This window comes from Cyprinodon tularosa, unplaced genomic scaffold (assembly GCF_016077235.1).
Source record: "Cyprinodon tularosa strain WSP-4 unplaced genomic scaffold, ASM1607723v1 ctg460, whole genome shotgun sequence".
Classification (NCBI taxonomy): domain Eukaryota; kingdom Metazoa; phylum Chordata; class Actinopteri; order Cyprinodontiformes; family Cyprinodontidae; genus Cyprinodon; species Cyprinodon tularosa.
In genome coordinates, this window is record NW_024039186.1 from 444553 (window position 1) to 459405 (window position 14853).

Here is a 14853-nt window from a genome sequence, read left to right on the forward strand (position 1 = left end):
GCTAAAATCCTGAGTTAAATCTAATTTTTTAAGGGATTCATTAAATTAATTAATCAAGACATTTAAATTTCCACAAGCTAGTTTTCTTTCCAATCCTATAAAATTTCCCACTATATGCTTTTATTTATTTTTCTTCTATCTTTTTTGTCATTTAAAGCCCTTCAAATTGTCATAAAACTGAAATGTGCTATACAAATGGCCTTGCCTGTGTTGGGCAAACAGGGGCATTTATTTAAATGAGAACGTCACATCAAATGTGTGCAGCTTTAGAAATGAACAGAAACTTAAACTATGTTAAACAGTAAACATGGAGCAAAGCTGCGGAGTGCTGATAAACTTCTGTTCTCTTAAACTTAAAAGAAGGCATGAACATGAATATCCTGATGAGTCAGGCCACATTATACATTCTTTTCCTAAAACAAGAAAATGGCGTTTGTTTGCAAATGTACACACAGCTACCCAGGTGCCAGACTATTTACAGCCACTATTTTCACGCAGACACAAACTACTTCTAAGAAAATATTCTATAACCACCTACACCCTCAAACACAAAGGCACAATGGTAAAAATGATGCATGATACACTATTGTAGCAAGGTAGACATAGGTAAAGAAAATAACTGTTCCAGTTAAAGAATGAACAGGAGCAGAGGATATCCAAATCAGAAGCTTTTATCTCCAATATTAATTCCAGTCAGTTAAGAATTTGCTTCTGCCAATACAGATCCTCTGTGACATAATAAAGTAGCTCCAGTTTAAAACTGGGGTCAGGTTAGCAAAGTCAGTCAAGTAGCTACTGATGTTACTGAAATGATAGCATCCAGGGCTAAATGAATGGAATTGAACAATATACGTAATAAATATGAATCAATTCATATGATTTTTAAATATACGCATACAACTAGCATATGGCACAGCTGTTATGGTAATCAGTTTTCTGAAATTGTAAAACGCTGTCTAAATTATTTTAACCCTTGGATTAGACCTTCTGTTGTTCTTTCAACTAAGGTAGAAATCACTTTATAAATGTCACCTTTTGTAAGAAGCCATTTACCGGATATACGGATTGTTTTTTTATTCATGGAAACCCAGTTAATTGCATCAAGTCACTGACTTTGAAGGGTTCCTCCTTCTGGATGAGCATGTGACAACAGTGGACAGTTTCTTGTAGACTCTTGCATGATCACTCAAAATGAGCATGCATTCAGCAACAGAGGAGAGGAAAAATTCCCTTTTAACAACAGGTGAACCTACAGCAGAATCCGGTTCAGTGTGAGCAGCATTCGGCCAAGGCCGACCAGGGGTTCAAAGAGACAAAGGCAGACACAGAAAAAGAAAATGGAGGGATTGATCCAATAATACTGTCTGTCAGAAAATGTTAAACTTGCTTCGTAAGTGGGTCTGTCTAGAAAAGAAAGTGTAAAGCAGACAAGCTCTTAGCCAGTTTTCATTTCAAAGGCAGATACAGTTAGTCGCAGTGAAAGCTGATCGCATATGTCTAGGACAGAAACAGGACTAAGAAATTTTGATACCAGTACTACAATGTGGTTGAAATTGTTTACATAAATAGTTTGCCACTTTGCCCACTAGCACCCCTAGTGGCCACAAGCGCAGCAGCTCTGATGCAAAAGTCAACAGTCAGCCCGGCCAGCGTCCGTGTCTTTTGATTTGGGACCACACTAGGCGTCACAGTTCAGCTTGGAGTGCGTGAGAAACATTGCTGCTCTCATGAGAGCAGGCCATTGCGGCACGCAGGACCAGCGGCGGAGCTCCAGTAATCCTCACTGGGTTTAACGGGGCGTCTTGGTTAGCTTTTGTCTGCAGCCTGCATGCTTTCTCTGCCCATATTTCGCTTGTACTAAATATCAAACATAATAACGATATATGTGTCACAGTCTTGGTTCTGTTATGTTTTCCTTAAGTATTCAGTTCTACTTTGCTCCATGTTTTCTAGTTTTATTGGTTTAATTCTTATTTTGTTGTGTTTTCTGGTTATTTTTCAGTTTTCCAGTTTTCATTTGTTGCCCTCAGTTGCCCTCTTGTGTTCTCCTTTTTCTCTGACTCCTTTCCTTTCTGTTCTGTTCACACCTGCTCCCAATCCGCTCGTTAGTCTTCTCTTTGTTCAGTCTCCCATAAATACACTCCTTATGCAGTTCCTCAGTGTGGGTTTCCTTGTCTAACTTCCTTCAACACCGTCTCACTGTGTCTTCCTCATCGTAATTATTTTCCCCTGAAGTCTCAATGGTTTCTGGTTTGTTTCACTTTCTTCATGCTGGATGTTTGGATTTTTTGGATTCCTGCCTCGGTTTTCTGTAAACATTTCATTAAATCAACAAGGAACTCACCTCTGCCTCCCTGCATTTGGGTCCTCAAACCACAACCAAATCTTGACAATATGACTATATACTAGGAGCAAAATGTTAACTAACATTGATAAAGTGGAGGAAAAATTATTACTTTAGCCATATTGTATTATGTGCAGTTACCCCCTAGAAATGTTTTTTTTTTTAACTTTGCCCTATGGTGTTTCATAATAAGAAAACTTGGTTAAACATCTATACTATTATGACAACAAAAGGTTTTTCTTTGTTTATGAAGATGATGTAAGACAATATTTTACCTTTAGTCTTCAATTAACTCACATCTTGCTCCAGCTAATACTATCCTCATTTGGACCTCTTAGCTAATCTGATTAGCTAACAAAAGAGTGTTATCTTTTGTTGTTATCTTTTGTGTTATCTATTTCTTTTATCTCTATGTATTTCTTTTTTAATGCTTTTTGAAATGCTTTTTTGTAGCACTTTGAGGCCTTTTTGGTGAAAAGTGCATTATAAATTAAATGAATAATTATTATTATTATCTCATTGTTTTGATATGGCTTGTTGATTACCAGATTTGTAATTTTCCTCTTTTTAGTTCATCGAGAATGTGGGGGAAAAGTAGAGTAAAAATAAAATGTTATTAAAAAGTTACCACTTTCATTCAAATACTATGAAATGATTTATAGTATTTGAGAAAGTATTACTGATATTTGACACACAAATAGAGCATTAGATTGTTTTCCTCTCACTATGAATATTATTTGAAGTAAAACTATATTGCTGTTCAACCAAAAAATATGGTGTTGACAGAACACTACATTTCCGGAACCTGTTATCATGACACTACTCAATGTCAAGGTTTTAAAAATTGGCCATACAACCTGAGATTGGAGGATTTGCTGGTTTTATGACAACATCTCAAAGAGCTACAGCAACAGGAGGGGCTGGAAGCTGGGCTTCTTCAGGGACTGAGACTTAATTTATTTAGAAGAGCTTTGATTAGGAGCCCAAGTGAAAACTTGGAATTAGATCAGCACATTTTTGGCTTGCTATTAGCGTACTCAAGCAGCCAAAGAAACTGTGTACTGTTATAGATTATCAAGATTTTAAAGAAAAAACATTTCCTTAAATTCTTCGTTAATGTAGATGTATTTACAAGAAGGGGGGAAAAAAAGAAAATGAAATAGTAAATAAGACTTTTCTCACATAATATCCTCTGTTCACTTGTTTGTTCTCTGTATGCTCAGTTTGTTGTTTTGACTTATATTCTCTTCTTATCTTTTATCAGTTTGACTTTATAGTTTGGATGTTTTTAGCTTAGAGACTTGCATCCACACAGACCTATGACCGGATAACCTTGGTTGTATAGGGATTCAGAGAAAGCTGCTGAGCGTTTATAGACACAATCATTGGGAAAATGTGTTAATAACCTGTTCTTGCCTTTTCTCTTTCAGACTTGAATGTAAATTTTTTAGCTTCAGACCATTTTATTTATTTTTTTTGAGAACAGTGACTGTGAATGTTGATAAGAATAAATGCTTTCTCTTACACCAATGTGCATCTCTGAAAACTAGTATTAAAATTTTGTTCTTAAAAATACATTTTAAGAGTTACCTGTCTTTGTCCTTCATCTTTATTTATCTTCTTTTTGTCTCTCAGGTCTCTGTTTGTCAGGAGATGCTGACAGAGTTTCGAAATGCTGTTTCTTGTAAGAAAAGTTCCCGGGCTCGTCGGCGACGCCCTCTCAGCAGTGCTGGGGGCGGAGTTCTGCGCCATCCTTCCCGGCTAGCTCTAGCTGGGCCTAGACCAATTCGGCTAGTAAGGGAGATGCGTCTCAGTAACGGAAAACTCTACAGTGGTGCCGGCCCACTGACAGGGGGTTTGGCCGGGCTGGGGGGAGGTATGGCAGCAGGACCTGATTTGGGCCCCGGGCCACAGAGGCTCTTGGATGATCCACTTGGTGCCAACTCTGCCACCAATACACCTCCTCCGCCACCTCCTGTGTCATCATTTGAGGCTCCGCCTGCCCCACCTCGCACCTTCCTCCAGAGCTGCAGCCACGTGCGCATCTGCCAGGAGTGCCGGCGGATCCAAAGCTTGCGACCGGCCGCACTCACGCCTCCCCCACCTCCTCCACCTTCTTCATCCTCCTCCGCCTCGTCCTGCTCCCGTATCCCTCCTTTGGCAATGTCAGGACATCAACATCGTCATAATCCGCACCACCACCTCCACTACCATCATGGCTCCATGTCATTACCCCGCCTTCCTCCTCCTCCTCCCCCAATCTCAACAGACAGAGCCGATAGTGATGGGGGAACAGCAAGTCCACAGCGGGGGAAAAACAGACCGGCCCCTCCTCCCAGGCCGCTGCCGCCTCCCAAAACACCAACACTCCCACCAACAAATTATCTCGGGGGTCACGATTGTGCTTAAATATCCCAAACTTGGGCTCAAAAGATACAGACTGCACATCAACAACTTTTCTTTTGATCCCAGCAACACAGCTATACCTGTCCAAACTCCTGAGGAGTTGGATAGAAGAAACTACTTTGACTCGTTTGAAGGGATTGGATCCCTCAAAAAGTAGTCAGTTCGGCTCAGCTGACACTATAAACCTTTAAACAGGGATGGTTGAGTCTAAACCCTCATTCCTGGTAGCAGGGAGAATTTAAAGAGTCTTATATGGATTTAGCAACTTTCTGTAGTTGCTGATGATGGACAAATGCAGCGTTAGCAGGCAACTTCGGATTCAGTCCTCGATCTCTTACCTCGGCTAATTATCCCATTGCAAGAAGAAAATAGAAGATATAAATGGACAGATTTTTGAGAGGATTGTCAGTCAACCAGGACATGATGTCAGAAAGATAAAAAAAAAAATCAAGACAAATTTCACCAGCGCTCTTATGTTTTTGTTTCTTTTTCTTTCAGTTTGAACACTGAACTAGGTGTTTGTACAAGAGGAGACCTTCCTGCAGACACGTAGCAGAGCAGTTGTACAGTAATCATGGTCTTCGGTCACTCTTTTGGATGTTTGTTGAGGATGTAGCTTATTTCCCATACCGTTTTGCTGTTTGTACAGACTCTTGCTGCCTGGTGCTGTGATCCACAACGCAGAAAAAAACAAAACCATCATTACTTGCCTAAGTGTTTAAACTGTGTTGGGGTAGTTCTTCTGTTACACATAAAAACTATCAAGCAAGAAAAAGGCACTGTGAGGCACGTGAAGGTTAAGGGCTGAGAAGCAACTATAGAAGTTTTACATATTTTTGTACAAAAAAAAAAACAAAAAAGAAAAAAACTTTTTTTTTTTAACGATATTTGAGATGTCATGTTACAAAATTCCAGTATGTGGTAACTAACTGCAAAGTAGTGTTTTAGTTCTTTTTTAATAAAATCCTTTTATGGTAAAAATGTAATAACTCAAGACCTTCGCAAACCAAGTCTTGGTTCTTCAGTTCAGGCAGGCACAGAGTCATCATCCACATGAATGTTATCATCTAAAACTAAATCTAAATCAGAGAAAAGGAAAACACTTTATACTATAAACCATAATGTGCTTTTCTTTTGCACATGCATGCCCAGTATTATCAGCCAGACTAGGAGGAACACAGATATGCAGGATTTCACCTTGAAATATTCACATGTGTTTGTCATCTGATAAGTCTTATTTCAGCCTTGTTGAAAAGACCAGGTTAAAATGAAGAACATTTAAAATAGGAAAATAAACCTCCTTGACAACATAGCATTGAAATGTTGCCTTATATTATAAATTTACCACAAAGTTTTGGCTGTTTGTATTTTCAAATTTCTCATATGATGGATTAGAATATTATTTTTAAGCTAATAAGGTTGTTCCTAATATCCAGTGATACTGATGTCATAACACGGATCAGCAGGTATATCTAAAATGCATCTCAAGATGTCTCTTTAACATATATTTTTATACATATTAGGACAGATGTAAATTCATCCATATAAACTTTATAATATCAAGACATTGATTTAAAATTCTTTTATGAGCATGCATGCTAAGATAGGTTAAATTATATTAATGTGAAAATTATTTCAAAATGTTACTGTGAGCAGACCAATGGGGAAATATCTCTTGATTTTATTTTGAAAAATAAATTTTCCACCTTTGAAAAAATATCAGCTCCTCTTCTTTATAATTTCATGTTATCACAAACTGATTAATCAGATGGTGCTCTTTTATTTCTCAGTCTTGGCCCTAGCTTAAGGCTGTTGACTAGACTCTATTAATCGAAAAAAACAAGTTTCCATCCAAGGACTCTTATTTTTCTTAACCTCCTAAAGCCCATTGTTTGCAACAAACTGTTTGTATTATGCAAAAAGCCAAACAATTCTTTCTGATACAACTGGTCCACTATAACTTTTGCAAATCTGCTATATATCTAAATTTATATTCTGCTTTTCATAAATAGAAATTCAAGAATTTCAATTTGGCAACCACTCAAAGCCAAAAAAATCCACAAAAAGTAAGTCAGGCGTCAAGATAGGGGCAATTAGGTAGGCACAGTTTAAAATGTCTGGATACAATTGCATTCTAATGGGAATGCCTTGAGATTGTAGGTACATTCAAACGAAATGTTATTTTATATATTTCAGAAGTAATGTTTTTGAAAGTTTTTCAAAAGGCATTAAATCAGAGTTTTGGAGGATGTTATTGGTTCTTTTTTTATTATTCCACTAAAACATAAACTTGTATGCCTAAAATTAGTTTGGAAAATATTAAACAGAAGTGTTGCTATTTCAGTCCTATACCGCAAGATACAGTATCGTTGTCAGAGTTGTCCCAGTTAGGATGTTGAGTGAACAGCATTTGATTCTAAGTGTGACTGTGTCCTATTTTACTCAGATGCTTTAGATTCTGCTATTCGTCTATAGGCTAACGCTAGCCTGTTTGATCTGTGTATATGGCTAAGGACGTCGACAGGTGCAGACATGCATTAAATGACAAAGTGAGCTGTAAATAACGTGTGATGCAAATTCCAAAACATACAAGCACAAGAAACGCATGCAAAACAACAGTGCTCCAGACCACTAGAGTCAAACAAAGAAGCTCAGTACAAACAGGAATTTAAGCTTTAACACAGGTTGTTAAAAAAGAAACAAAGTTGGAAGAAGAAAGAGGGTTTTTATCTTTTATTTTACTGTCAAACACACAGTCTTACTGTATTACAGAATAACAGCATTATTATGTATAGTAATATAGGTAACACTCTGGGTGATATTTGTTCAACTCCCTCTAGTGGTCAGGAGCAGTTCTGTTTTTTTTAGAAGGAGTTTGTTGCTGTTTTTACAAATTGCTTCTTTTTTTCACTGCAATCACCTCATTTTCTTTTTGCTTTCAGCACATTGTTAGGAGTTGCTGCATTTTTCTTTGCATTTGTTTTGTCAGTTGCAGGTCTTTGCTTCAATTTTAGGTATTGCAGCACCTTTTTTTTCCCGTTGCATGTTTTTTTTTTTTAGTTTGAGTTTTCACCTGTTGGCACGTCATTTCTTTTTTGTTTGCAGCATTTGTCATTTGCATTTTTTTTTGTGCTTGCCTGTTTTAGAGTTTGCATCACACATGTTTTTCCAGCTAATTTAGTCATTTACTGCACATTGGCTCCTGTCAGCCAACATATATGACAGACAGCAATACTGCAATATAGTTAATCTTTAACATTCCCTCTATATATCATTAAGTGGAAAAGACAAGCAGAAAATCAAGGCAATTATGTGCTTTTTCTGCAATGTAATTTTTCAGTGCATGTACATGTTTTACATGTATGTCTACACAGATCACTAACTGTGTGTGACTGGCATCAGTACACTGGAAGTAATCTGACACAGTTATAACTGAATCTCAGCATCTTTAACTGTTAAATTACTGAAGATTGCTAAAGATTTACATTACTGGGTAATACGTGCTACTGTTAAAGTGGATTGGATTATTTTTACATTTTAATCTCTAAAAAGTGTTGCTTGGGCAAAGTTATCCAGGTGATGGCAACCACAAAATAGGCTTAAATCAAATGCAACCCATTTTTTGCTCAGTTTTTCAGAAAATGTCTGTGTTTTCTCACTCTTATCACACTTTTTGTTCAGATAAGCTGAACAAAAGTTGGGCTGTCTCTAATTTAAGCCTGCTCTTTGGTCTAAAGAGGATTCTTTCTTTTGCTGCCTGAGATATAATATGTTCTTTAGCTTGCTCATTTGTATTGATAAGCATAACTATAGATGTAAGGATAGACATTTCAACAATCATTATGATTCTTTTGGTTTTTGCCCCCTTAGAATGGCTGGATTTAGTGCTCCTGAGATTGTCGCTACCATTTGCTAAAGCTTTTAAACATCAGTGTCCAATTGGTAATGCTAATTGGTAATTGGTAATATTCAACATAAATTCTGTTTTTTTTATTTGTGTTATGGATGAAAATGATGCATGTACACTGAAGATTGTGATGTTTCATCATAATGTACAAGTTGAACATGAACATGTACACATACTGTATAAGCAGATTATCAATTATTTATTTATGTTTTTTTTATCATGGTATTGGAGAAAATTCTTGCAACCTAAAAAAAAAATAATAATAATGTTTTACCAATTATGACAATACTGCCCCCTTTCCTTTAACAGAAATGCTTTTAAAAGAAATGTGGTCATTGTATTAAAATTGAAGAACTACCTCAGTGCAGTTCCATCCATTTCAGGTCAGTTTCTTGAGCTCGGAATCTATTTAACTCTAAATTAGGAGTGCAAAATGAAAAAAAAAAAAAAAACACTGAATTTATGATTTTAAAGGATAAAATTGTACTATCTTTGATAATCTGTTTCAAATTAAATAAAACCTCCAACCAAACAAAACAAAAATTTTTGAATGTTGAATAGCACTTCCTCATGTAAAGGGTTACAAATGTGTAACTCTGATCGGAGAAAGTCAGACATCATTTTGAAGACCAATACCTGTAAGTTTTTATTTGTATAATTATTTTGTATATTTTCTTTATCATAAATTTGGATATTGAAGCTGCAGCAAATCTGAAAAATATCAATGAAAACCTAAATGTCACTGAATAAATCTTCAGGTGTGTGTGTGTGTGTGGCTTTGTGTTTAACTTTGTGTATGGCTAACTTTGTGAGGACCAGGGCTAGTTCACATGTTTAAAGTGAATTGGGTTGAAATCATTGTAATGATTTATGTCTTTGCAAATTCAGCCATACAAGTGTGAGCTTTTTAAATTTGACTACGTCTGGATTTAGATTTTTGTTTTTATCCTTCGCAGCAGGATGACAGAGATACATCATTTTGATTATTCTATTGTTATCACAATTATTATCAATATTGATATGTGGAGTGATTCTAGGAGGGGTTCCTCCCTCTGATGTTCAATATATAGAAACTTATTTGGAATTAAAAAAGGTTTTGAAAAAGAAATTGTTTTGAAAATGCTTCTGATTATAAAGGCTTTATTTCTTTGGTTCAGGATTAATTTACAGTGAGCTTCTCATTTATCAGACACTAAGGTGTCAAAGTGTTTGGTAGTATAGAGCAAGTGTCAGTGAAAGTGGCAGACATACAGTATAAGCAGATCATGTCGGTTCCTTCTTGTTCAAAATCAAAATAATTTCACCAGAATTGCCAAATTCTCACAGCTTTAAGTCATAGAAAACGGCTTTACTGAACATTACTTCTCTGCAAAGTACAAATACTTCGATAGCCTTACATAACAACAAATTCTGGCTATTTATACTTTACTGGAGTAATTATTTTTTAGACAATTGTTTAGTTTTTTCTTTTACTCTATAGTTTTTTACAGTTTTCTCTACTTTCTACTCCTTACATTTTAAAAACAGACTCCATAGTTTTGTTTCATTTAAGCTCATTTTCGTCATGGTCATTCATAAAAAAAAAAAAAAAAATAGTTTCATGCAGAGAATTCCTTTCTTTGTGGTTGGATTCTGTGCTGCACCAACGTGTTCTTTGCCACATACCAAAATAAGTAGTTTTTCAAGATGTTGCTAAGTTAAATTTGACACTGTTTCTATTCATTATAAAACAAAAAAATTAATAGTGGAGGATTTTCGTAAATTTTTAAAAAGACCAACCCTCTTCAGTTAAAAAAGAGGGAACGCCTATTAAACGTATGCAGGAGCATGCACAAGCCCGTTTCTGCTTGTGCACACTCTGTTTGAAAGTTGCTGTTTGCATCGCTCTTACAAGCTCACTTTCCATAAGAAGATTTGCAATTTTTTCACTATGTCAGACTCCCCACCAGTAAGTGAAAATAGAAACGACCACTTAGGATGGTCTTCCGTAAACACAGAATGATTGACAATTAGGAGGACCACTTATTTTGATGATCCATTCGAAAAAGAACATCCTCCACTATACCAATTCCATCCATCCATCCATCCATCCATCCATAAGGAAGCTATCATCCAGAATTGTAGAAAAATGGTCCTTCAAAAGGCTAGTGCAGTAAAGCTGCTGTCCTTCACAGTTTTTCCTGCATTACTTTTACTTTTATACCTGAAGTAGTTTCAAAAAGTTAAAAACATTAATGCTTTTGACACCTCTGCTTCTCTGACAGAAGAGTTTGTTTTAAAAAAAATACTTAATTACTGACCAAAATCTTGATCTTATGTTTTTAACAAAAACATGGTTACATGAATTCAATGAGGCGCTGTCATGTTGGGATTAAGATGTCTAACCCACATGCAGAAACACTCGGAGGCAGAGAAAAAGTTCAAAGGTTTATTTACAGTAATGTACAATAAATGAACTGGTCAAAGAGGGTGGTTGACTGGTCAGGAGAGGGTTCACCGCTGAGGAGGACAGAGGGGTTAGTGTTGGTCCAGGTATATTGCAGGTTGTTTGATGTTCAGGGTCATACCTGTTCTGGAATGGAATGAAGCTGCAGAGGGGGGGGACCTTGAGGGTCCAGAGGCTGTCGGCAGGCAGAGGCAGAGCTTACTGAGTGGAGGCAGGCAGATCTCTGACTGAGTCTTTTCTCTCCAAGTTATCTCTGATGGGAGATTACAGACAGATGCAGCCCTCCAGAGTTCCACTTAGAACGGGCAGGCAGGTAACCAGCAGAGACAACTCTCCAGGATTTCAGTTTGTCAGGCAGGATCGATCTGTGAGACAGAAAGGTAAACAGGATCAGACTTAGTTCACAAAAAGTCAGAAGACTTAGACAAGCAGGTTGGCTCAGGCTTTGCTAACCATTACTGGCAAACACTCTGGCCCTGGAGTGTAGGTCTCCGCCTCCTTAAGTTGGGAGCCTCCTGATGAGCAGATAGAGGACAGGTGTTGTAGACAGCTCATGCTCCAGGAGATCTCTTGCGCCCTCTGGTGGAGAAAGTGGACAAACCTCCAGATCCCAACAGGCGCCAGCTCTGATACCTTATAGACTTAATGGCACCAATATTTTGAAGCCTCATTAGTTCTAAAAAAAACCTTCCCAGTAATTACAATTACCTTTTATTTGTGCTATGTGTTGATTATGACCGGTTAATTATTGTGGGAGACTTTAACCTGAACACTTATGATCCTGAAGAAAGAAGTACAATAGAACTACTTGATACTCTACGAAATGTTGGTTTGACTCAGTATGTTAAACAGCAAACACACAAGCAGGGACATATTTTGGAATTCATCATTAAAAAGATTCTCCAAAGTGTCTGTAACTAAGATTGACCTATCTGACTATTCTTCCCTAATATTTTATATAGCATCAGTTCCAATGATTCAGTCTGCCAAACATTAATAGAACAAAGAGAGGGCTACTGAAACTATTTACCAGATTTAGTATTCTTCCTTTACTTTGGTGCTAACACTATTGATGAGCTGGTAGATAACTTTTACTCTATTATTATCCATTCCATTGCTATAATTAAAGTGGAGTTTTTTTCCGGGAAGAAAATTCCACATAGAGAAGTGCTCCACCAATCAAAGTTGAAACAAAGAATGCAGGAGATCAAAGTCTGGACACCAGGTTTAATACAACAGCTATAAAGTGATTCTACAGATATAACTTACAACTGAGCATTGAAAGAGATCTCATTCATATCTGAGCTCATTATCAGAAATAATATTAATACATATACTGTATTTGCCCCGATTGACAAGTTAAGAAACCCCCCTGTGAGTGTAATATATGAACTCTACCAGTAGCTGCAAAAATATTCCTAACTTCTTCACTAAAAACCCAACAGATCAGAGGGGCAGTCAGTTTATCCATATCAATAAACATTTTTTTTCTCTTTTTTTTTTTGCTGATTTCACCAAATAAGCTACAAAGACTTAAAAGAAACTGTAAACAAACAAAGCTCTTCCACCTGCTGTCTCAATTGTTCTACTCACAGCTTCCCTCCATGCCTTAAAAACTGCAATTATGAAACTGCTGCTGAAACGGAATAACTTCAACAAGTTAGATGAACAACAGGCTTTACTCAAACTTCCTCTTCATCAGTTAGATAATAAAAAAAAAAAAATGGTTTGGTAGCTAAATATCTGCCTTAAAACGACCAGTCACTTTCAGGTCCCACTGTACACTCAAGCTTCTGTTCTTAAAAAAAATAAATAAAAAAAATAATAAATAATAAATATATATATATATATATATATATATATATTTTTTTTTTTTTTTTTTTTTAAAGGGAAAACAAACTCTGGTGTAAACTGGTTTTGATGTTACAAATTGTGATAAAAGAAAAATAAATAAATAAATGAAAAACCTATTTCCTGCATTTTTCAGGGGAAGTTAGTCATAAAAAAGCGGGAGGCGGGGAATAACATTGATGATTTGAGATCATACAAAGTTGAGGGAGGTGGACTTATTTCAGTTAGAACTTCTCTCAATGTGTGCCTTGGGGGAGGGAAAAAAGAAAGAAAAAAAACACCTACAAAAAACAAATGAACTCAATATCTTAAATTTCATACCAACCTTAAAAATGAGTTAGTAACACTGAGTTTATTTTAGAAAATAATTCTAAATGAACCTCACTCTTAGCTATACTATAAATGACTAACTGTTTAGCCATCAGTTTAACAATCAGGTTTAGGGGATTTATTATCAATATAAAGACATTAGATCATTTTTTTGTGTTACTAGCAACAACTAACCAGCAGAGGGCAGAACAGATCAACACAAAAACACCAGCTGGCATAAAATTGAATTTAGAAATTATGACTTTATCTGTGATGAATATCACTGCTCAGTCATTTTACGGTAAAACCCTTTATTTTTATGACCTCAACTAGTTTCACAAGTAATGATTCAATAACGTTAGGAATGAGGTTAATTTCAGATCCAGGCATGCTGACCATTGTAATAAATTCCTCCCTTAATTCAATGATATTGTTAAAATCATGAACTATTTTTTAAATTTGTACACAGAACGTCACAGATCAAAGGTTATCCAAATCAACTATCCCAAAATAGCCTCAATTTATGCAGCACTTAGACTGACATTTAAGACAGGGGTCACATGTGACAGAGGCCAACAAAAACATAAAGTGAGGCAGCTTAGAATTAAACACAGACTTGAATATTATCAGATATTTTTGTAGTATCCAGATTTCCCAAAAACAATCATTGTACGGTAATGCTAATGGAAGACACAAACAGCAGTATGGAAAGAATTAATTAGGGGCTTAAATGTAAAGTCTGATTAATAAAAAAATCATGAAGGGTTAAAGATTATTTTTTTTACCTTGAAAAAATACTTTTCTTTACAAAGTATTTAATATCTTAGCCATCCATAGTTCTAAACGTATAAATATATGACAACACATCTCGATCATTTACCTAATTTTGGATTCAAACACAGTAGGAAGGTTAAAAAGGTCCAAGACAAAGAGTCTGTTTAGTTATCAGGACAAAAATAAGTTGCATAAACAGTGATCATTCTTGGATGTTAAAAGCCTAAGGAAACCTAAATTTCATTTCATATTCTTCTTTTTTTTTGGTGAAATTACAGTGTTCTTCATCTCTTTGGAAAAGTGTTGAATCAATGCATATGAGTACAATCACTTAATATAGAAATTAGTAATTTAAAGAGGTCAATTCTTTTTTAGAAAGGAAGTTATGTATAACAGCTCTTGTGAAATATTCTTGGAAGGTGAGATTTTATGCAAATCATTGCCTAGTTACTCTGCTCACGTACGCATCATTGTTGAAGCTGTTTTAAAAAATGGCAAAGCTCCTATTTGTGAGTAAGCACACAAGAATAAACATCACATTTATTCTGATGCATTCACTGCCCCCTCTTTTTTATCAAGTTGACATCATTGCACCGGTTCAGCATTGTGAGCAGTGCGTCAGCTTCTAGATTCCTTCTCTTCCCATCAAAAACTTTGCCTTCCCTTAGAAATAATGACCACAGATTTCTCCTTAAAACCTTTTGATGACACACAGCAACAGTTGTACTGCTCAGCATAAACGACTGATGGTATGACACGAAAGACATGAACAAAGCAGAATAGTAACATAGTGCAAGCACAGTCAAATATATGCTA

At 36.1% G+C, this 14853-nt stretch overlaps 1 protein-coding gene across 2 annotated transcripts in view; it reads left to right on the forward strand.

The window, feature by feature from the left end:
- LOC119793838 (glutamate receptor ionotropic, kainate 5-like) overlaps positions 1 to 9765 on the forward strand; it is a 307049-nt gene extending 297284 nt beyond the window's left edge. The window contains exon 23 of one of the 2 annotated variants that reach the window (XM_038301110.1): positions 3980 to 9765. In XM_038301110.1, coding sequence (XP_038157038.1) covers positions 3980 to 4753 — 774 coding nt within the window. In that variant the 3' untranslated portion in view covers positions 4754 to 9765. The remainder of the gene's footprint in view (positions 1 to 3979) is intronic. The other variant, XM_038301109.1, reaches the window with a different exon arrangement.
- The last annotated feature ends 5088 nt before the right edge of the window (positions 9766 to 14853 follow it).